Here is a 22,804-nt window from a genome sequence, read left to right on the forward strand (position 1 = left end):
ATTGATCCAATTGTTTGCAGTGCTAAATGCTTGTTAGACATTATGATGAAATGGTTACTTTAAAATATATATAAATTTTCTTTAAACATAATAATGGTCAGTTACTAAAATGTCTTAGATTATCAATGCACTCTTCTGGCTGTGTGAAAGCTACTTTTGTGGGTAAAAAGTGGATCAAATAACCTATTATTTAAGCAAATAATGTACTCATCTTTATACATATCTTCGTTGATATGTTGCTGTTTTTTTAGGTAGTATGGTGAGTCTTTTTTGCAGACAGGACACCACTTGTTGATATGTGTTCATCTTTTGATTTATTTGCCTTCTGTTTTGTTAGTGGGCAGAAGCATATTTTAACATTTGCTTTAAAAATGATATGTCACAATAAAAGTCGTAATGAAAAAGACTTCACATTTTTCACCAAACCATATAAAATAATCACACCATGATATGCTTGAGACAAAATGAGAGCCCTTGTACAAGTAAGTGCAATTACACACATTTTTCAGAGAACAAAAGAACCACAAACTGCTTGCAAAGACATGCAAATTACTATCTAAATCTTGGCACATTTTTTACTATTTTTCATAATCTACATGTTTGCAACAGAATATTCTGAAACCTCCATTGTCAGACTAATTATTGTATTAAAATCCAGTTTTCTTGGCAGAGAAAATTTAGACGAAATTGTGTGTTTTTGTGAATAGAAAAATTTAAGAGCCAAAATAGTTAAAAAGATATGGGAAATGACCATGAATTGAAAATTGCAGTTTCCAGAAAATAACACAGAAAAGCTGGTTTTCATTATTTCATTGGTTTGTTGCAATGTAGTAGGCGATAATGACTCAGCTGTCAGCCCAGCATATAGCAAGAACGTCTTCAGCAGCTAAAGGGCTATAATATGATGCTCTTATTCTATATAATGATATGGATACACAGCTGAATTAAATGTTATTGGACCATATTGAATCATAAAAAACCAGTGTTTCATATCATTCGCAAACAACAATTTGTTGGCAATTTCATGTACAAGTGAATGATTCCTTGTCATTGACCACATATTGTTTCTGAATATAGATTATTTGTAGCTTTATTGCCTTGGCATCATCAGTGAACACTAAAACCACAATGTACAGATATGTGAATGGCTCGTAGACGTCTTAAGTAATAGGACCTAGTGTGTAGTCCTCGAAGGCGAGTGTTGATCAGACAAGGCTATCATCAGGAGTCCCTGAGAGGTGTGATAGGACCGCTGTTGTTCTCTACAGACATAAATGATTTGGTGGACAGGGTGGATGGCAGACTGCGATTGTTTGCTGACGATGCCGTGATGTACGGTTAGGTGTCAAAGTTGAGTGACTATAGGAAGATACAAGACGACTTAGACAAAATTTCCAGTTGGTGTGATGAATGGCAGCTAGCGCAAAATGTGGAAAAATGTTAGATAATGTGGATGAGTAGGAAGAACAAACCTTTAATTTTTGGATACAGTATTACTAGTGTCCAGCTTGACATAGTCATTTAAATATCTGGGTGTAAAGTTGCAAAGCGATATGTGGTGGAACGAGAATGTGACAACTGTAGTGGGGAAGGGAAATGGTAGACTTCGGTTTATTGGGAGAATTTTAGGAAAGAGTGGTCCACCACATATAGGGTACTTGTGCGACCTATTCTTGAGCACTGCTCGAGTGTTTGGGATCTGTACCAGGGCAGATTGAAGGAAGACATTGAAGCAATTCAGAGGAGGGCTGCCAGATTTGCTGCTGGTAGCTTCGAACAAAACATAAGTGTTACAGAGATGGGAATCGCTGGAAGGAAGTTGGCATTCTTCTTGCGAAACACTATTGAGAACATTTAGAGAACTGGCATTTGAAGCTGACTGCTGAACAATTCTGCTGCCACCAATGTCATTTTTCCCTTGATCTATTTGCGAATGGAGCAGGAGGGCAAATGACAAGCAGTGGTTCAAGGTACCCACTGTCACGCACCTTATGGTGGCTTGTGGAGTATCTGTGTGTATGTAGATGTAGATGTAGATGTAGATGTAGATGTAGCCCAATCAAGGGTGAAACAGTTGTACTGATCATGAAGACTGATGAGACTCACTTTATTTTTTGACCTTAAGAAGAGTGCTGTAGTTTCATTATCAAGAAATGAGAGCAAGTAATATGGAAAAAAAGTACTAATTTATTTTCAAGTGAGACACTTGCACGCTGCCTGAAATGTACATAAATGCACAAGAACATCACATTCATGACTTTCTTCAAAACAAACAAACACACACACACACACACACACACACACACACACACACACACACACACACACACACGACCATTGTCCCTGGGTCAGGCCGTGGCAGGCAGACACAGTGGTCTCGTGTGTGTGTGTGTGTGTGTGTGTGTGTGTGTGTGTGTGTGTGTGTGTGTGTGTGTAGGTCGTCTATTTCAGGAGTAGGGCTTCTGGCCAAAAGCTTAAGTGTTTAGTAGTCTTTTTGTTCTGCCTGTCTGCGACTCAACATTTCTTTTATATTGTATATGTCTTAGTTATATATTAATTGTCTAACATTTTGTGTGTTTACTCACATTTCAGATGGAAAGGAAGCATCTACAAGCTCCTTTGGCCAAATTTTTTTCTTTATGGTGCTGTTTATTTTGCACTCAGTTGTGTATATAGGTTTGTACTGAGTGAAGAAAACAGGCGGTAAGTGGTCAAATATTCTCTGATTATACTGATATTGAAAGTGCATATTTATTTGAACTTCATATTTGTTTTCATTGTTTTCCAACCTGTGTTTGGTGTATTCCAGCACTGTGGACAACAATTTCTTAGTTTGACTTCCTTTTAAGACTCTTTTTACGAAATTTAGTGATTTACAGGCAAAGCTGCTTAAAATTTGGACATGAGTGAATGTTCCTGGTCATACTGTGTTATAACTACAGATTTTACTTTGAGTGTAGGTTTGCATCTATCCTAGAACCATACTGAGTAAAATTTAAAGAAATCCAAGTTGAACATATAGTTGGTGGCCAGACTTTTAAGATACTGTATTCCACTGAACAGATGATGCATCTGATGGTGTACGAGTTGCGACAATAAAGTAATGAGACTGATGTGAAAAAAAAGTTTGCTTACCGTTTTAGTCAAGTTTAGTGTTGTGTCCTTCAAAGTAGTTCCCTTCTGATTGCACACAATTTTGCAGCACTTCTGCCATTGATGGTAACATTTCTGGAACTCATCTTTTGTAATATCCTCCAAGACCCTTGTCACAGATTTTTGGACATCTTGTGTTGTTTGAAAATGGTGTCCCTTGACCGCAGTTTTGACTCTTCTAAATAGAAAAAAGTCACATGGAGTGATATCTGGTGAATAGGGTGGCTGTGGCAGTACTGAAATTTGTTTTGATGTTAAAAATTGCTGTGCTGACAGAGCAGTATGGGATGGTGCATTATGGTGATGCAGATCTTCAGTTATTATTAGATGAACCACTTCTCGATTGATGTTCAGTTCTTCTGCAATCATTTTCACGGATAATCTTCGATTAGATAGTACGAGTTCACGCACCCTGGCCAAGTTGACATCCGTCAGTGAGGTTGATGGTTGTCCACTGCGGTCTTCATCTCAACATTCATTCTACCTTCACTAAACACTTTATGCCAACTAAAAACTTGACCTCTTGACATAACCTCCTCTCCAAAAGCCTTCTGAAGCTTACCGTAGGTTGTCGTCGCATTTTCACCCAATTTAAAACAAAAAGAAATGGCATACCATTGCGCAATATTATGTGGTTCCATTTCTGTGATGAGAGACAAACGCGTGTTAACTTATTACAGCACAACTCATCACTGAGCAGCTTCATCGATGTGCCACTTGGACTAGAAGCAGCTTATAGACCAAGATCAAAGATATTGTGCCTATGCAAGCCTGCAGATATGCCACATCTTGCAAAGAAAATAAGTCTCATTACTTTATTGTCGCACCTCATATATGTGCAGGAACAACACAGAAACATCATAGACATGTTTAATTTTAGAATCACTATCCCACTGAACAAGTAGATGGTGTATATACGCAGCCACAATGCTGAAACATCACAAACATTTTTAATTCTAGAATCACTCAAGAACGGAAAAGAATGAGTTTAAATGGAGTGTGATTGTGGGAGCCCATTATATTGAGCAGTCTGTTGGATATTCCTCTCAGTACTACAGAGTTCCTCAGTTATAGTTAAAGTATGTAAATCGGTGACGAAGTAGGACATTGAGGGGTGATAACATACAGTTAGTATGGGTGTGCTGCTGCCCAGTCACTGATTCTTACATGAACAATGCGTGACGTTGCTGAGTAGTGGAAACAACACTATTATTGGTCAGAGGAACAGTTTTATTAGATTTTTCGGAATGTGAAATATAGTGCATTTAATGTGATGATTCAGAGTTACTTTTCCTGGATTTGGATCTGACTTATTTTTGCTCAGTAGCAAAATGAATGTGAATGTTTATGAAAACATTTTCAACAATAGTATGCTTCCCACACTAACACAGTTGTTTGGAGCCAGACCTGTTCTGTAGGTGAGTGACATTGCTCTTGTCCACAAAGCTCAAACTGTCATATTGTGACTTGAAGAAAATAGCCTATGTTAGTTGAACTGGACTGCTTCAAAACCCAAGCTGAACCTTGTTGGACAAATTTGGGATAAACTAAAGTGTTGTGTGTGTGCCACATCAGTTGCTCATAAACACCTACTGCCTTTCTTGAAGACTACATTTTATAACAATTGCAAAAGGTGGCCCTACATGTTATTAGTTGTGTGTCTGGCATCTTTGGAACAATAAGTAATGGGTGTCCAGAAACTTTGGGCCATATAGGACACATCACAGTGAAATGTTAGATGACAATTTCACCGGGGTTGTTAGTGAAGGCCAGTAATTTTGGAGGCAAAGTTTTGTCCACAAGCTTTCAATTTCCAATAGGTGTCTGGCAGTAAATTATGCAATAGAAATGCTCAGCTGAAATTCTCCTCATTCCTATCTTGTAATTTCCCTGCCATTTCACATCCAGTTCAGATCCCCTTACAGTATATTTTGTTGTGACTCCATTCTGTTCTTCAGGCATTTCTTGCCTTACAATTTTTTGAACTGTGAGTGCACTCATTAGAAATTGTACTAAAGATACATACTTCGTTGAAGATAGAGCACTCTTTTCGTCATTTGGCATGTAACTTGACTATGGCATTGTTTGACCTACTGCTGGTAGTTGGTCTGACGGTCTAGTACAAGATGTGCAACACACATGATACCAGTGTATTTGATGACAGTCATATTGTGGGTGCTGATGTTTAGGACAACGTTACTGCATAGTAGTGCTGCCATTGAGCTTTTCAGGCCCCTCTATATTGAGAGTACTGCAAGTAACTTAGTTTCAGATAAACCTTTGCCAGTGTCGTCTGTCATGGACAACTGTGCTGATGAAAGGGACCAGCTGTTGACAGTCACGTAGTTTAACAGTGCAATGGCACACCACATTGCAGAAGATCGATCACCAATCCAGTGCTAAACAGTAGCAAACAGTGAACAGCCTTGCCAATCAGAACCATCACTTCACTATTTGGTACAGAAACCATTGCCCCTCATGTGTATTTTTGCCTGTGAGTGACATGTAACATACAGATTAATTGTTGTGATGGTATTCGAAGCCTTTGTTCCATCATAAGTTAATTAACACTGTCCAAACAGTTAAAACTACAAAAGAAACAAAACGCTTCTCTGGTCTCAGTGTAACTATCTGAAACACAAGTAAACAGTTTAACTCCCTCAAGGGAATTGTGAGTTCATTGGCTGTGGAATAGGAGTATGTGTTGTCACATTTTGTACCAGGAAAGGAACAGCAGTAGTGAGAATGCAAATGTTGTTGGTTACATAGTCCATGTAGAAAATGATGACATTGTCTTGGATCATACAGTAGATCATCTATGAGTGGTGGCACTGTGATACTAGAACACACGAGAACAGTGCAGCTCAGAAAATTCACTGATCTGTAAAGTAATTGGCTCATGAAGCAAGTGTGTGGTATAAGCTGGCCTAGACAATGAGTAAAACTGGGACTGTCTACCATGAGAAAAATGTTGCGAATGTATCAATCAAAGTCAACAGAAAAGTTGTGCTGATGGAGTGTTTCAGTACAAAGTGGCTGAGGCATGTCAACACCATGTGACTCCACACTGGATAGGAAAGCTGGTACCACCACAGGTGATCATAAAACTTAAGATTCGCTTACAATCATGTATGTAGATATAGACATTTAGACTACCTTTACTCATAGTTGTGATAAGTGTGGCTCATTGCTATTCAAGTGGGATACAAATTTAATCTTTCTCCAATTTAACTTACAGCTGCTAAATAGTCTAATATCTGTGTGTCCTGGAGCAAAGGGCTATTTTTGATGGCTGGGCACCCAGTATGACCAGCCATATTCAATATTCCCATGTAAGTGGTGTGGATTCATAGGCATAGGCCAAGAAATGATGGTGGAGCCAGTTGACATGTTGAACATGCTTGACACTAGCAAGTTGTCCATTCTGTGACACTATCTGTTCCTTGCCAGTTAAAGTAGCAACAGTATAGGTACTTTGTTTGGGTAACACCTCAATGTCTCTGATGAAGGAATTGGAATATTTCTCCTTGCGGTGCAGTACTTGTGTTCTGAAGGAAATATTTAATTTCTGGCCACAGGAGGGTATATCTTTTTTTTTATCATTAAGTCAAACTGAATCACCATTTGTATGATGCAGCATTGATTGATAATGGAGTTAGTAGTGGTAGCTGTGCTGTGCTGTTTGTTAGGTATTTTGACAGTGTATTTGAGGTGTGGTCCCATGGAATTAAGACACTACCTATGTTTCTCCAGTATTTGAACTTAATCCACTTGAAGATTCAGTTCACCATGGAACTAGAAAACAATGGCAGCTTGCTATTTCTAAATGTTATGACTAAAGGAAATGTCGACGTAATGTTGAGCCATTGTGCCTACTGCAAACCGACTCGCAGAGTTTTAATACAAGTGCAAAATCTGTCATCACCTATGCAAAGTGGTGGAGATTTACACTGCCAGGTACATAAACGCATGTAATCCCAGGACCTGACAACCAGCTATGTGAGCTGCAATAGTTAAAAACTGTGTTCCAACAGAATGATTAGTCAGATATACGGATGTGTAATAATGCTTTCTGGTCAAAGTGACTTCAGTGTAAGAATGTAAATAAAGATGCAGAAACAACCACTGCAATGGCCTTCCTGCCTTATTTTGGCAGTGTGCCTTCAAGAATCAAAAAGACCCTTAATATGACATTAAGTGCATTTTTTTGTCCATCTGCAAAATTGAGAAACAGTCTTGGCGCTAGAAAGCATGGTGTACGCAGGATCCCATGCCAGTCTCATATTGGGCAGACATGTTGCATTGTGAAAGAATGTTGTGCTGAATACCATAGACAAATATGCCAGGACCGGCCTGGTAAATCAGCTGAGGTAGAGTACTGCCTGAATGTGGGGCCTTACATGTTTTAAAGAAACACTCAAGATTTTTCCTTCGTATCATCACTCTGGGATTGCATTTGTAAGGAGGTCATACATGTCTGTACAGCAGTTAGTCGTAACTAGGATGTAGGATTCCAAATAAGTACTGTCTGGAATGTAGCATTGGCTGCCATTAAATGAATATGACGAACAAGAACCTCAGATTTCTGACCTGACACAGTGAACTGCAGAGAGTTAATTCAGCTGTCAACTACAGTAGCATCTGGCAGCAGTCATTTCCCTCTGTGCACATGCAGAATGCCTCTCTTTGTCTCCCAGCAGTGGCACTAAGATTGCTAATTTCATCTAACCATGAATGCCTCTGTGTGTGTAATTCTTGCTCCTGGCTCTGAGAAATTCTTACACCACAAACACATGAGTATCACCGATCACTTCTTGCAATAGTAAACACAGCAATAGCAACTTCATGAAGGTTTTGAACTGTCGTTTTGACTAAATATTTGGTGACTTGCAGCATTTTATGTAGCAGCAAAGTGAAGAAGTATTTTTGAAGTGATCAACTTGCTGTATGGAATAGTTTTTGAAATGGTATCATGTACATCATGCAAAAGAATCCAAAAACTTCAAATGTATGCATCCCAAAAATGTTAAGCATTGTGTTGTTATATACAGTGCCTTGCTATCAGTGCACATACAGCAATCTGTGGTGTATTAAATCATTTTATCTCCAAAAACTTTACTGGCACCTGTAAATTAAGTCTCATGAAAGAATTTAAAAATCTTTAATTGTGTAGTTTCTTCATTGTACACCACTTTTTACAGAAATGTTTCCAGTATGTCAGAAACCTCTTCATTTTGAATTTTCTCTAAACATTGCTCTGTATACATTACAGATACTTCTAACAATTTTGTTAATCTATTGGTATGAAAAAGTGATACATTAAATATTGATAGTTTCTGAAACTTGTTAATTAACATTAGGTTTTCTGCTGAAACTATGTGCATATGTTAAGTTTTGCTTTGGAAGCCTCTACATCATGACTGTCAGTCTATTATGTTGCTTCCTTGTATCTCATGATAACTAGAATCTTTTATGTTAATTCATTCTGACCTGAATAGCTCACTACTCAACCCTCCATCCCCCCACCCCACCCCTCTCCTGTACCATGGAAATAACAACTCCTCATACATGTTAGGTTGGTGCATAAGTTCATAGCATTTTTGTCTTGTTTTGCAGTTTGGTATTCTGGTTGCTACAGATTTATTTATTGATTGTCATTCTGTTATTTGTAGTTCACTGTTGCTATTTGAGTTTACATATTGTCATTTTGTCATTTAGAGATGAAGAGTGGAGCTGTGTACACCAGAAAATGTACTGCCTAGTGGATAAATCGGAATTTTTCTGACATATTGTTCTGTTTGAATTCAAGTGGGGCGACAGTAGCAGAGGCAGCCCAGAAACATCTTCACCGTGTATTATGGGGATAATGCCATTGGACAGTGTGTAGCAAGAAAATGGTTTTTCCATTTTAAGGAGAATCATTTTGATGTTGGTGCCTCACCGCATTCAGAAAAACCTTCCAGGGTGGTGGACATCATTTAAATGCATTAATTCACAATGATCCACTTCAGTGTACTCAAGAACTGGCAAATGTGATGAACTGTGATGTGATCATTCCACCATCATGCGAAATTTGCATGCAATGGGGAAGGTTGAGAAATCAGGTGTGTCCGTACTGCCTGCTCTAACAAGTGAATGGGCCAGTAAGACATGTCAAAACCTAGCCTGACATTTTTTACACTGGAAGAAGACAACAAAAGAAATACACTGCCGAAATTTTAGCTGCTAAGAGGCACTGCAAGGATTTTGTAAAATATGTTGAAGCTACACATTTTTGCCACACGAAGAACAGCTTATAACCACAGTTTGTACAGCTCTGCCTGCCTAGTGTGCAACTTGGTGAATCACTCACGCAGTGCCGTGTAGCGGAATTATCTGGAGTTCACAGACACCAATTTTAAGTACCTAAAGCCTGGTTTACAATGGAGCGAATGGAAGCAAGCACGTGCGAATGAGCATTTCTAGAAAATTCACTACCATTCACTTGTATATGGGTAGAATTGTTTATACTAGAGGGAACAGAAGAGAACAAGAGGTAGCCAACATCGCCTGTGAATGCTGTGTTGTTAGTCTTTAGTTTTGGGAGCTAATAGAGGATACAACTTTATCTTGTTAGAGCCGCAATGCGAAACTTGGATATTCAATGAGGATTATTTTGTGTGGCAAGCGCACTGTTCTTGACGGAGTTTGCAAAATGGCAAAAGGAAAGAAGAATTTAAGTGTCTCAATTTGTATGTAAGCATGACATGCATGGAGATCATGCTTCTTACACGGAATTGCATCTCCCTATCTCCTTAGCACTGGTCTAAAATTTTTCTTGTATGTTGGCTGCCATTTTTCCCTGGCTTCTCATTACCATTGAGGGGGAATTTATAAACAGAACACTAATTACTGACTTCGTGCATCATCTCGAGGTGACACAGCTAGCGATTCCACTACGTGTGTAAGGTCTAATGTTCATATTCTTTTTTTTCCCCCAAAAAAACAAGTGGTCTAGTGGCAAAGCACGTGCTTCTGTGATCCAGAGAGCATGGGATAAAGTCCTGTTCAGAGCACGACTTTTTCACTATGATTTTTAATCATGCGTTCACTTCTCACAGATGTTGGACTGGCCATAAAAGACATGTGGTTCAGATTCCACGTTAAACTGCAGGTCTCAATTTTCTGATTAGGTAAATGGGGTAGGTTAGGGACACACAATTAGCTGCAGTGGCATCCACTTGGAAGACCTGCAAGAAACGTATTGGGAACACCAGACACAATTCTCTTTTGCTCGTGCTTGTTAGCTTGTTTCTTCTGGTGAAAACCTGACTTAAACTATACAAACATTTTTTTTTGATAACTTCATATCGACAGTTCAATTCTTAGACATGTGGTTCTGATAAAGTGGCTAGCAGAGAAAATAAACTCATTACAGTGCTTGATGTCACAGATGACTTCCAGCAATGAGGACTTGTAATTTCTTGAAATGAAATGTGTCTGGCAGTGCTACATTTTATAACAATTCCTGTAGGCCATTCCTTATAATAATGTTTGAATGTTGTATATTTGACTATCAGTGAAACAGTTCTTTGTTTATTCCCTGTAGTCGTCACAAAAATGCAAAGTGTCTATTGAATGACAAAAACAAACATTTTTCATGCACCAGGTACACTGGACAAAGGAAAAATTGATTCAATCAGGTATTTCATGGTGAGCACTAGCTTTATTTAGACAGAACTGGGATGGAGTCAAAAATGGTCCCAGCCATAGTTCTGCATATTGTGCTGTATACAAGGCATACTTGATCAAATTCGTAAAGTGTGATGAAGAAAACTGGTAATGTACAAATGACTACAGCTTAAGAATACTGTTCTGCTGATAAACCTGAAATGAGTGAAGGTATCAGAAATTATTCGTCTGATAATTTCCTGAAAAATCTTTCCCACTGTCAAAATAATTCTTTATCGAGAGGTTGAATCGCACTAGTAGCTCCAGGCAGAATCCACAATACATCTACAGATTTTTCATCATCCTTAACAAAAATAGAGGTATCGTTATGTCCAGACCATGAATCCAACAAAAGCAATGAATTAGTTTCTGCAGCTGGTAGGAATATGTTCCAAATGAAATGTTGAAAATTATTTTTTCCCATTTTCCCATTTTTCCAGTTATTGAAACGTTGATTGCAGGATTTTTGCAACTAAACAGTCCATTTCTTATTTTTGATCCTAATTTGCCTTACAGTTCTTGAAGACAGATATACAGCTGCAGAAACAGTAAACCACTCATACTTATCAGTGGCGTTATCATAAATGAATGTGTCATAGCATTCATTGGTTGGGCAACTGACTCAGTCTTTTTTTCACGCTGAAATGATAAAGTGCAGTGTGCATGCAGTTCTTTTATGAAACCTGACTGATCAGCATTATAAACAGCAGTCAAAGGGATAACAGCAAGTTTCATGTTTAAGTCAGCTATGAATTTCTCTACAGCATTGTCTTCCCTGGCAGGTGCTCTACACATTTATGTGACATAAACTTTGTAATTTTGTGACTTTCTATTCTGTATGATTTCTTGGACCTGCATAGCCAGGTCGCTGAAGCCTGGAAATTAACAGTTTCATGTCAGATGCAGTTCGGAAGGCACAGTCTCCTGGATCTCCATTAGTAACAGTGCATAGCCTCTCACGAGCAGTTCTAAATCTTTCAAACAGTTTTTCATTCAGATGGTTTCATGTTTCGTTTACCGCATATTTCTTACTAATGTAATTCATTCTTCCTTTTGTACAGTTCACGTTCCAATTTTATGAAACGAAAATGATTGATTTCAGCTGGAAACCACATTCTTCATATTTCATCATTGCTAAATTGAGAATGTTAATTGTATTCCACATTACTGTGAAACTGGAAGAAAGAAAAAGGTACTATCAGCAGGCATCCCTTATGAAAGAAAAATAAATATTAATTCAGCTATATCTATATTGTCAGTACTTACCAATACTGCACAAAGCAACTGATAATTTGTAATGTTATTTGAATCGCTAATTCGAGAGAATAGTAACTGTGTGCTGTAGTGTCACAGAAACTATCAGTGAACAGTAACTTGAAACATCCTTTACAAATTAAAAACAGGTTGTGTCATGATTCCTGTTTACAAATGTATCAATGACCTCGGCTGTGTGTGTGCTTAGTTGCACCTGTACAATTGCTACAGCGCCACTAGGGGTGTACTTTTTTTTTAAATACTTGCAGTGCCTCTTAGCAGCAAAAATTTTGACAATGCATTCCTTTTGTTGTCTTCTTCCTGAGTAAAAAATTTGAGGCTAGGTTTCGACATGTCTTATTGGACCATTCCCTTGTAGGCCAAAATCACAAAAATCAGTGAGTGGCTATATGTGCATCTCTGCTTGCCTGTTGTCAATTGGCTCGTGAAACAGCACTGATCATTCCTATCCTGTATTGTTCATGGTGGTGATGATAAGTGGTTCTTTATGCAAACACAGGGAAAAGAAAGGAATGGTTGAATGCAAACAACGCAGCAGCTCCCCATACAAAGACCTGAGCACATCCACAGAAGATAATGTGAAGCATCTGGTGGAGTAATGATAGCGTGGTGTACTATGAATTACTTCCCTGAGGTGTAACCATCACTGTTGACATTTATTGTCAACAACTGAGACATCTTGCAGATGCAGTCCAAGAACAATGTCCAAGAAGACTACTTAAAGTGATGCTGCTCCATGATAATGCCTGCCTGCATTATTTTAGACTGACAAAAAACACTATACAAGAGTTGGGTTTCAAAGTCATTCCACACTCACCTTATTCACTTGATCTTGCACCCTCAGATTTTCAGCTTTCCAGCTCTCTAGAACAACTTCAAGGAACTTCCTTCCTGAATGGAAATGCTCTCCAAACATGGCTCAATGAGTTTGTTGCCTCAAAACCACGTGATTTGAACCGTTGTGGAATCAGGAAGTTACCCCAGCATTGACAGACTGTTGTGAATAGTGAAGCAGAATATATTATTGATGTCAAAAGTCTCTGCTATGTGTATCTGTTGTGGTTATTAAAATTGTGGAAAAGCACTATGAACATATGCACCAACCAACGTCTGTTGTCTCCTTACTTGGACAGTATATCAGTAAACATGTAATGATAATGATATTGTCCAGAGTGTTATTGTTACTCACTTAATTATTAGTAGTATAGTTACATATGACACTAGTTTTTTGTATTATACTGCCCTTTGAAGGATTAATGTGACTAAAGAAAGAAAGTTATTGATATGGTTATTAGACTAATGGCAACTACACTTCCTTTCACAGTCAATTAATGTGCTGATTTTTGTTTATTTTCAGGTTGTTTGAAAAAATTTGTCTTCACTGTCAGACATATGCAGACTTGATACCAATTGCTTTTATACTTGGTTTCTATGTTTCAATAGTCATCAAACGATGGTGGGACCAGTATATGTGCATGCCATGGCCTGATAACTTGGCCATGTTTGTTAGCACACTTATACCTGGACAGGTATGGTTATTAATGCCACTAAAAGTATTTTTAATTCAATGGGAAGGACTGAAGAGAAAAATTGGTTAAGGTTGTTCGCAACCATTTAATGACAATAATATCTACCATTATTTCTGATAAGCATGAGAAAAAGGGACTGGTTATAATCAAAACCAGCATTTTAGTTCTGGATAACCAGTATATTTTGGTATTTTTTTGTCTCGGTTACAACAGGTGTTTTCTATTTTTTACCAGTAATGGAAAAAACTGAAATACCAACCAGTCATAGCAGCAATGCTAAGATGTTTGGTTTTTAAATAATTTTTTTAATCAGAAATTTTTATTCATAAAATTTCCATTGCTTTGAAATATTACCTTTCTAAATGGGAGGAGCAGTCAGTGCTATTTTAATATACTGATGCCAAAAACGAGCAACAAACACATGGCATAAGAATTGGTACAGCATTGCTGAGATACTAATGTACCTGTTATCATGTGGTTACCCATCTGATCTATAAGGTAGTTTCTCACTGTTGTCACTGAACATTTGTTGTATTACACGGCACCATCTTTAGTCTGAAAGTATTCATCTTTTGCGAAGTGTGGTGTCAGTGAAGTACAATACCTCATTCATTTCAAAAGAGTAAAATGGAAGGGGCCACAATAAACTTGTAACATCATGTAAGGAGAAAGTTTAAAACTTAGCAGTTCATTCATAGTTAACAATAAAAGTAGAAAATAGCTCATGTCTTCATAATATGTCATTATTTTCTTATAGCTTTTGAAAATGGGCAGACTGACATGAAAAACAGAGTTCTTAAACCTCAGTTTTCACACTTTAACACTGACTATTCATAATACCCAAATAATCCTTGATTACAACATGATTTTTGAGCAGCATTTCAAAAAATTTGTATCAGTTGGAGAATAAAGGTGATTTTTTGTAGTATTCAACCACTTATCACTTTCTGAGAAAAACAGCGAATGGTTAACGAATGAAGTTTTACTTGCCTATTTAATTTAATATTTTCATTCTGTGTGTCTTCAAACTGAGGAAGTCAAAATTCTTTGATGTTTATCAATTTCTACATTTATTATAGGAAATGACAAGGATAAAAAAACCAAAAATTGATTATTTCAGAAACTGGTTACTCTAAGCAGTCTTAACTCTCAGGTTGGCATTGACAAAAACTTATGTAACCAGATACAGTTATTTCACTGATAACCGCCATCTCTACTTTCTGTTTCTTGTGACTGATGCCCTAGGAAAAAACGAGTAGGTGTAAAATCTTAGGATTGCTTTACTGTCCCCAGCATATTAAATCTTGTTTTCTGAATGGTGTCCTTAGGTTTTGAAGTGTGCAGTCTGCATAATGTGTCCTATTAAATATTTTATTTTCATGTTCAAGAAAACATTAACACTTCAATTTCTTTTAAGTATTATGAAATACAATTTGAATTAGAAAACTTATAAGTGTCTTTGTTTATTCACATGCCTTTTCTATTTCAAATTGTGAATAAATAGCCAAGGGATGCCTAAGTTGTGTAAATGAAATATTTTCAAGGCTCTTTCTTTCTCACAAATTATATTGCCAATCTAGGCAACCATTTCATATTCAAGCAGTTACTTGTTTCCTGGGCATAATGTTTTTGAAGAAGTTGACTTAAAAAGAAAAGTGTGTGTGAAAACAATGTGATTATGATATCTTCAGAATCTTTGAACTGTGTTTCTGCTTGCTGTGTCTTCATATTGTTTCTCTAAGTATAACTCTTTGCTTTAACTGTAATAAATTTTAATGTTTTAATTTTAGTTTCCTTTCTTCCTGTTTCTTACTGACCAGATAATACGAAGAAAAATAAGATGAAATATGTGAAAGCTCTCAATGAAAGATGGAACCCACATTAATATTACAAGTGCAAAAGTAACTTGGTGTGTTTAGTCTTCATGACTAAACCACTGAACTGATTTTCATAAAATTTGGTATGGAGATAGCTGGAATGTTTGGGAAGAACATAGGATACTTTAGAAAGTGTATAGTACAGCATATGTATTGATTTGAAAAATATAACTTGAAATCGGGAACAGTAATTACTTTTGAAAAAGCTATTTGGTCCTTGACTTTTGAGCTTTATCATATTTGTAATAATGGATAGTGCTTTTATTGTTTGATATGTTCTACATAACACAGTTCAACAAAATGAATACAATGTTTATGGAGCAATCATCTACATGTTAATCAAATCTTCCATACTAGTATCAGTCACAAACTCATCGCATTTTTGCTGCTGAGTGTCATATGTCCCTTATAACTTCTTTGGTGCATTGAAATTTTCATGAATTGGTCATGGTCATGGTCATATGATTAGTGTTGCTTTTTCACAATAGTGGATTCCCGGTCATGTCTGGACGTGTGTTTGTTCTTACTATCTTATCATCACCAACATGCAAGTCACTGAAGTGGCATCAAATAAAAAACTTGCACCAAACTGCTGAACATCCCAGTTGGGGTCTCCTGGCCAATAAAACCATACGCACATTTCATTTCATTTTACTGATATGTGAGCGTAGCCATGGCTAACTGCTAGAATACAGTGCTTATACGAGGGCCGTTCAGAAAGTAACCTCCGGTTGATTTAAAAAAATACACCAAGTTAAATAAAAATATTTTAATATATACATCTTACAACTACATCTTTGCACTATTTTTCTACATAGTCTCCATAGCGATTGAGGCACTTATCGTATCTCTTCACAAGCTTTGAAATTCCTTCTGCATAAAAATCACCCGCTTGTGCCTGGAGCCAGCCTGTGACCGCATCTTTGAGCTCTTCGTCGTCATCAAACCGCTGTGACCCGAGCCATTTCTTCAAATGCATGAAGAGGTGATAATCACTTGGCGCCAGGTCTGGGCTGTAAGGTGGATGGTTGATAACGTCCCACTTGAAGGACTCAAGAAGGGCCGTTGTTCTGCGAGCAGAGTGAGGACGGGCGTTATCGTGCAAAAAAACGATACCGGAAGTCAGCATACCACGGCGTTTGTTCTGTATAGCCCGTCGTAACTTTTTTATTGTTTCACAGTACACGTCTTGATTAATGGTCGTACCACGTTCCATGAATTAAACCAACAACACCCCTTTGGCATCCCAAAACACCGTTGCCATCAGTTTTCTGGCAGAAAAATCTTGCGGGCTTTTCTTGGTTTGGTAGGCGAATTTGAATGTGCCCACATCTTTGATTGTTCTTTTGTCTCAGGGTTCACGTACTTAATCCAGGTTTCGTCACCGGTCACGATTCTGTTTAACAATGGTTCTCCTTCGTCCTCATAATGTGACAGAAAGTCTAATGCAGAGGCCATTCTTTGAGTTTTGTGGTGGTCGGTAAGAATTTTGGGCACCCATCATGCACAGAACTTACGGTAACCCAATCTTGCTGTCACTATCTCGTACAAGAGAGTCTTAGAAATCTGTGGAAAACCAGTAGACAACTCCGACATTGAGAAACGTTGATTTTCACGAACTTTTGCATCAACTGTCTGAACGAGTTCGTCAGTCACCAATGATGGTCTACCACTCCTCTCTTCATCATGAACGTTTTCTCGTCCACTTTTAAATAAACGTACCCATTCACGGACAACTCCTTCACTCATAACTCTTGGTCTGTACACGGCACAAAGCTCACGATGAATAGCTGCTGCAGAATATCCTTTGGCTGTAAAAAAACCTTATGACAGCACGCACTTCACATTTGGCGGGGTTTTCTATTGCAGCACACATTTCAAACTGCCACAAAAACTAAACTAGCACAGGTACGACGTTCACTCGACCACGGCTTGATGCCGACTGACCTGTTGAGTGCGTGAACGCACAGATGGCGTCGCTACTCCCCCCACAACCCGCACTGTGACCGATCGGAGGTTACTTTCTGAACCGCCCACGTACAATCCCCAATGTGTTCAGTCCATGCCAATCCAAACTTCCTGTTTTCATGACTCTACTGCTAAACCGATTCCAATGGTATTTGGTTGGGAAACATCTTGAATCCTGAGGAAGACCATAAGAACTTTAGAGAGATGTATATTTTTCAGTATTATTAATATTTTTGAATGTGGTATACACTAGTGGCAATCGGACCGTGATGGTTGGTGACTCTTAGCGTCTATAGGTTATTCCGTGACAGTGCAAATCTGAAGTTATTGTGTGCGTGGTTTACAACATTGAGTTGCTACACCATCCAGGATTGCTGGAGAGTTTTGGTGGAAATACAACAATAAAATCAGCCAGTAAGCCAGATAACCATATTTAAAACTGTTGCCCTCAGGCTCGCAAATGTAAGTCTGATCTACATCTACATCCATACTCCGCAAGCCACCTGACAGTGTGTGGCGGAGGGTACCTTGAGTACCTCTATCGGTTCTCCCTTCTATTCCAGTCTCGTATTGTTCGTGGAAAGGAGGATTGTCGGTATGCCTCTGTGTGGGCTCTAATCTCTCTGATTTCATCCTCATGGCCTCTTCACGAGATATACGTAGGAGGGAGCAATATACTGCTTGACTCCTCGATGAAGGTATGATCTCGAAACTTCAACAAAAGCCCGTACCGAGCTACTGAGCGTCTCTCTTGCAGAGTCTTCAACTGGAGTTTATCTATCATCTCCGTAACGCTTTTGCGATTACTAAATGATCCTGTAATGAAGCACGCTCCTCTCCGTTGAATCTTCTCTATCTCTTCTATCAACCCTATCTGGTATGGATCCCACACTGCTGAGCAGTATTCAAGCAGTGGACGAACAAGCGTACTGTAACCTACTTCCTTTGTTTTCGGATTGCATTTCCTTAGGATTCTTCCAATTAATCTCAGTCTGGCATCTGCTTTACCAACGATCAACTTTATATGATCATTCCATTTTAAATCACTCCTAATGCGTACTCCCAGATAATTTATGGAATTAACTGCTTCCAGTTGCTGACCTGCTATATTGTAGCTAAATCATAAGGGATCTTTCTTTCAATGTATTCGCAGCACATTACACTTGTCTACATTGAGATTCAATTGCCATTCCCTGCACCATGCGTCAATTCGCTGCAGATCCTCCTGCATTTCAGTACAATTTTCCATTGTTGCAACCTCTTGATATACCACAGCTTCATCCACGAAAAGCCTCAGTAAACTTCCGATGTCATCCACAAGGTCATTCATGTATATTGTGAATAGCAATGGTCTTACGACACTCCCCTGCGGCACACCTGAAATCACTCTTACTTGGGAAGACTTCTCTCCATTGAGAATGACATGCTGCATTCTGTTATCTAGGAACTCTTCAATCCAATCACACAATTGGTCTGATAGTCCATATGCTCTTACTTTGTTCATTAAACGACTGTGGGGAACTGTATCGAACGCCTTGCGGAAGTCGAGAAACACGGCATCTACCTGGGAACCCATGTCTATGGGCCTCTGAGTCTCGTGGACAAATAGTGCGAACTGGGTTTCACACGATCGTCTTTTTCGAAACCCATGCTGATTCCTACAGGGTAATTTCTAGTCTCCAGAAAAGTCATTATACTTGAACATAATACATGTTCCAAAATTCTACAACTGATAGACGTTAGAGGTATAGGTCTACAGTTCTGCACATCTGTTCGACATCCCTTTTTGGAAACGGAGATGACCTGTGCCCTTTTCCAATCCTTTGGAACGCTACGCTCTTCTAGGACCTACGGTACACCGCTGCAAGAAGGGGGGCAAGTTCCCTCGCGTACTCTGTGTAAAATCGAACTGGTATCCCATCAGGTCCAGGGCCTTTCCTCTTTTGAGCGATTTTAACTGTTTCTCTATCCCTCTGTCGTGTATTTCAATATCTACCATTTTGTCATCTGTGCGACAATCTAGAGAAGGAACTACAGTGCAGTCTTCCTCTGTGAAACAGCTTTGGAAAAAGACATTTAGTATTTCGGCCTTTAGTCTGTCATCCTCTGTTTCAGTACCATTTTGGTCACAGAGTGTCTGGACATTTTGTTTTGATCCACCTACCGCTTTGACATAAGACCAAAATTTCTTAGGATTTTCTGCCAAGTCAGTACATAGAACTTTACTTTCAAATTCATTGAACGCCTCTCGCATAGCCCTCCTCACACTAAATTTCGCTTCGCATAATTTTTGTTTGCCTGCAAGGCTTTGGCTATGTTCATGTTTGCTGTGAAGTTCCCTTTGCTTCCGCAGCAGTTTTCTAACTCGGTTGTTGTACTAACTCAGTTGGTGTACCACGGTGGTTGATTTAACATACAGTTCCAAAAGAGCTCAAGCTGCATAAGTTACTCAAATCCAGCAAACATCGGAGCAGTCTTGTGTCTGCCAGAACTTGGATGCAGAAAGTCAGGTGGCCTTAAGAGCTACAGAGACATTAGAACAGTCATGAGCCAGTTGCATTTTAAATGTTGAGAATCATGTGTCCCTTACAGGTTCCAAAACACTGAAGGCTTTTTTAGAGGCTGTACAACAAACGGGGAGTCATAGCCCCTCATGTGCAATGTGGCAGGCTTCTGGTGAGGCTGCATTTGAATGTGATCTATTAACTGACTGTGTTAATCATAAGTTAGTCATTGTTGCGGGGGGTGAATAAAAAATGTAGGCGCCATAGTGCATTACAACGAAAGGGAGAAACAGTTTGTATGTGTTGCTCTGGTGGCAAAATCTCTCATACAGAACTAGGTGAGCCAGAAAAAAAACCCTAAAAACTCTACTTATGCATGAATGTGATGAGTCGAGGCATTTGTTTAAATATAATTAAAAAATGTAATGCATGATTTAAGATTTGACATTCAGCAAAATAATAGAAACACATTCATTATGTACCTGCATACAGCTTATAAATATGTCCTTCTTACAGCACTGTTCACACAGACACCTCATAAAATTACTAGCTTACTCATCACTCATCGTAACAAAACTACTCATATGTGAGCAAAGTAGTGGGTAGCAGCTAGTCAGTATATAATTCGTATGGTTATAAAGCTCAGTGTGTAATAATTCTTGGAATATTGTGAAATATTAAGCATTTTCATAAAAAAAATTAAGTTTCAGAAATGAATGAAATCTATCTAAGGTGGAGTGTGACAACAAATAAACTGAATCAAACAGTGGAAATCCAGGATAAGTGATGACAATATTATGAAAAGGATAGATTGCTATTCAGTATACAGTGGATATTCTGAGTTGCAGACAGGCACAATAAAAAGACTGCTAAACAAGTAAGCTTTCAGCTAGAAAGCCTTCTTCTGGATAAGACAACAAAAAAACCACACACACACACACACACACACACACACAAACGTATTCATTTATGTGAATATGCATATGCATGTTTTCTAATTCAGAAGAAGGCCTTTTGGCCAAAAGCTTACTTGTTTAGCATTCTTTTTGTTGTGCCTGTCTATGAATCAACGTCTCCAGTATGTGGTGAGTAGCAATCTACACTTTTCATAATATTATAAACAATTAAACTGGCACATTTATTTGCTTGATTTCATATTGTTTTGAAAAGATTATCTAGTCATGACCAAAATTGTTTCAGATGACATAGTTTTGTGAAAAGGAAACTCATTCTTAAATTTAACACCATCACTGTTGTCTGTCTGTGGTTTTTGGACACTCACCATTGGTGCCCTTGGCCTGTTGGCCAATGTCTTCTTGTCGTTTCCATTTCTGGTAACTATAAATGGTGACAAGGAAAAAGGTTACAGTGTCTTGTGGATGTGAAACTTGTGCAACTTGTGGAAACGCAGCAGCAGCAGCAGCTGCTGGAACAGCATTTTGCCATGTTTCTGGTTTCTGATGAAGCTTTTAAGACAGTTGCTCTTCCTTTTTTTGGCTTCCCTGGAGACATTTTTCTTACTAAAGAAGCTGGCTCCCCTCTCAAATCAAGTTGCACTCACATCCAAGAAAATATGTTCATTGCTGTTGAACTGTTATTTGCAACACTTCCATGTGGTTGTGTCATGCCTCAAGTTCTATCAACACCACAAGCAACCAGATCAGTCATACAGCTCAGGGGTGACGGATTTGCAGGGACTAAGTCAGCAATGTGATTTCACTTGCACAAACCTGTCTTGCAAAACCTCATATTCAAGAGTCCTTGATTTGAGATGTGGTAGTCCAGTTGACCCCTAATATGGAAGTATGCACTGCAGCCCTCGAGCTGGACAATCCTTCCTTGGACGATATTTTGAAAATCGCACGCTCTTTCGACATCGCACAGGCAACAAATTCAGGTGGCAGCGGTTCAACCACCAACAGAGGGTCAAAATTATCATAAATCTTTATACAGTTGGTATAATGATTCATCACTTTCGGATATGCCAGTGGCTTCTGAGCAGCCAGTAACACTGAGTAAGCATCGGGGTCTCCCATCTTGTCCTGACTGTTTCACAATGCACCAATGTACACACTGACCAGATCACACTGTGAAAATTTTGGATCAACAATCAATGCCCAGACACACATGGAAACCTCCTCCATGCCATCCAGAGCACCTCCTCACAAAGCTTGTCAATGGTAATTTTTTCTGCTATAATGGACCTTTCCGATGCTTATTTACAGGTAACACTGGATGAGAAATCACAACACATATTGTAATCAATATACCCTTTGGCTTGTTTAAATGTAAACTTTTGTCCTTTGGCATCTTTTCTGCTCCAGCAGTCTTCGAGATACCTGGAACGGTTAACCATATACATTTCCACTTGTACCAATTACTTAGATGATTTTATGGCTACGGGTGCCATGCGCCAGGACCAGCACAACGTGTGCATCCTCTTTACTATGTAATGTGCATCCATTCTCTCAACAATCACCTCCCACATCGCCTTTCCCCAGCACATTGCCTTACATCCCGTGTTCCTTCTCCCAGATGGCAAGCTCCTCTGGCGGGACACTGCCTGTGCCACCAGTTCATCTTCAAAAACATCGTCCAGGCTGCATCTGCCCATTTCAGGTAGGAGGTATTTGGTACTCCTGCCCAATAGTTCAAAAGCTCTCCAGAATGCATGGACCCAGACGACGGCCACTAGGCAGTACTCCTAACATTAGTGAGCACTGCCATCACCATCTCAGTACCAGGCATGTGCCATGCTTCATTTACCAGCCTGTCAGCACTCACTGCT

The 22,804-nt window shown here is 38.8% G+C and overlaps 1 protein-coding gene across 4 annotated transcripts in view; it reads left to right on the forward strand.

The window, feature by feature from the left end:
• Positions 1-22,804, forward strand: part of LOC126188087 (uncharacterized) — a 538,033-nt gene that overhangs the window by 451,084 nt on the left and 64,145 nt on the right. For all 4 annotated transcript variants that reach the window (XM_049929542.1, XM_049929546.1, XM_049929543.1 and 1 more), the window contains 2 exons: positions 2,593-2,703; positions 13,496-13,667. In XM_049929542.1, coding sequence (XP_049785499.1) covers positions 2,593-2,703; positions 13,496-13,667 — 283 coding nt within the window. The remainder of the gene's footprint in view (positions 1-2,592; positions 2,704-13,495; positions 13,668-22,804) is intronic.

Source organism: Schistocerca cancellata, chromosome 5 (assembly GCF_023864275.1).
Source record: "Schistocerca cancellata isolate TAMUIC-IGC-003103 chromosome 5, iqSchCanc2.1, whole genome shotgun sequence".
NCBI classification, from domain to species: Eukaryota; Metazoa; Arthropoda; class Insecta; order Orthoptera; family Acrididae; genus Schistocerca; species Schistocerca cancellata.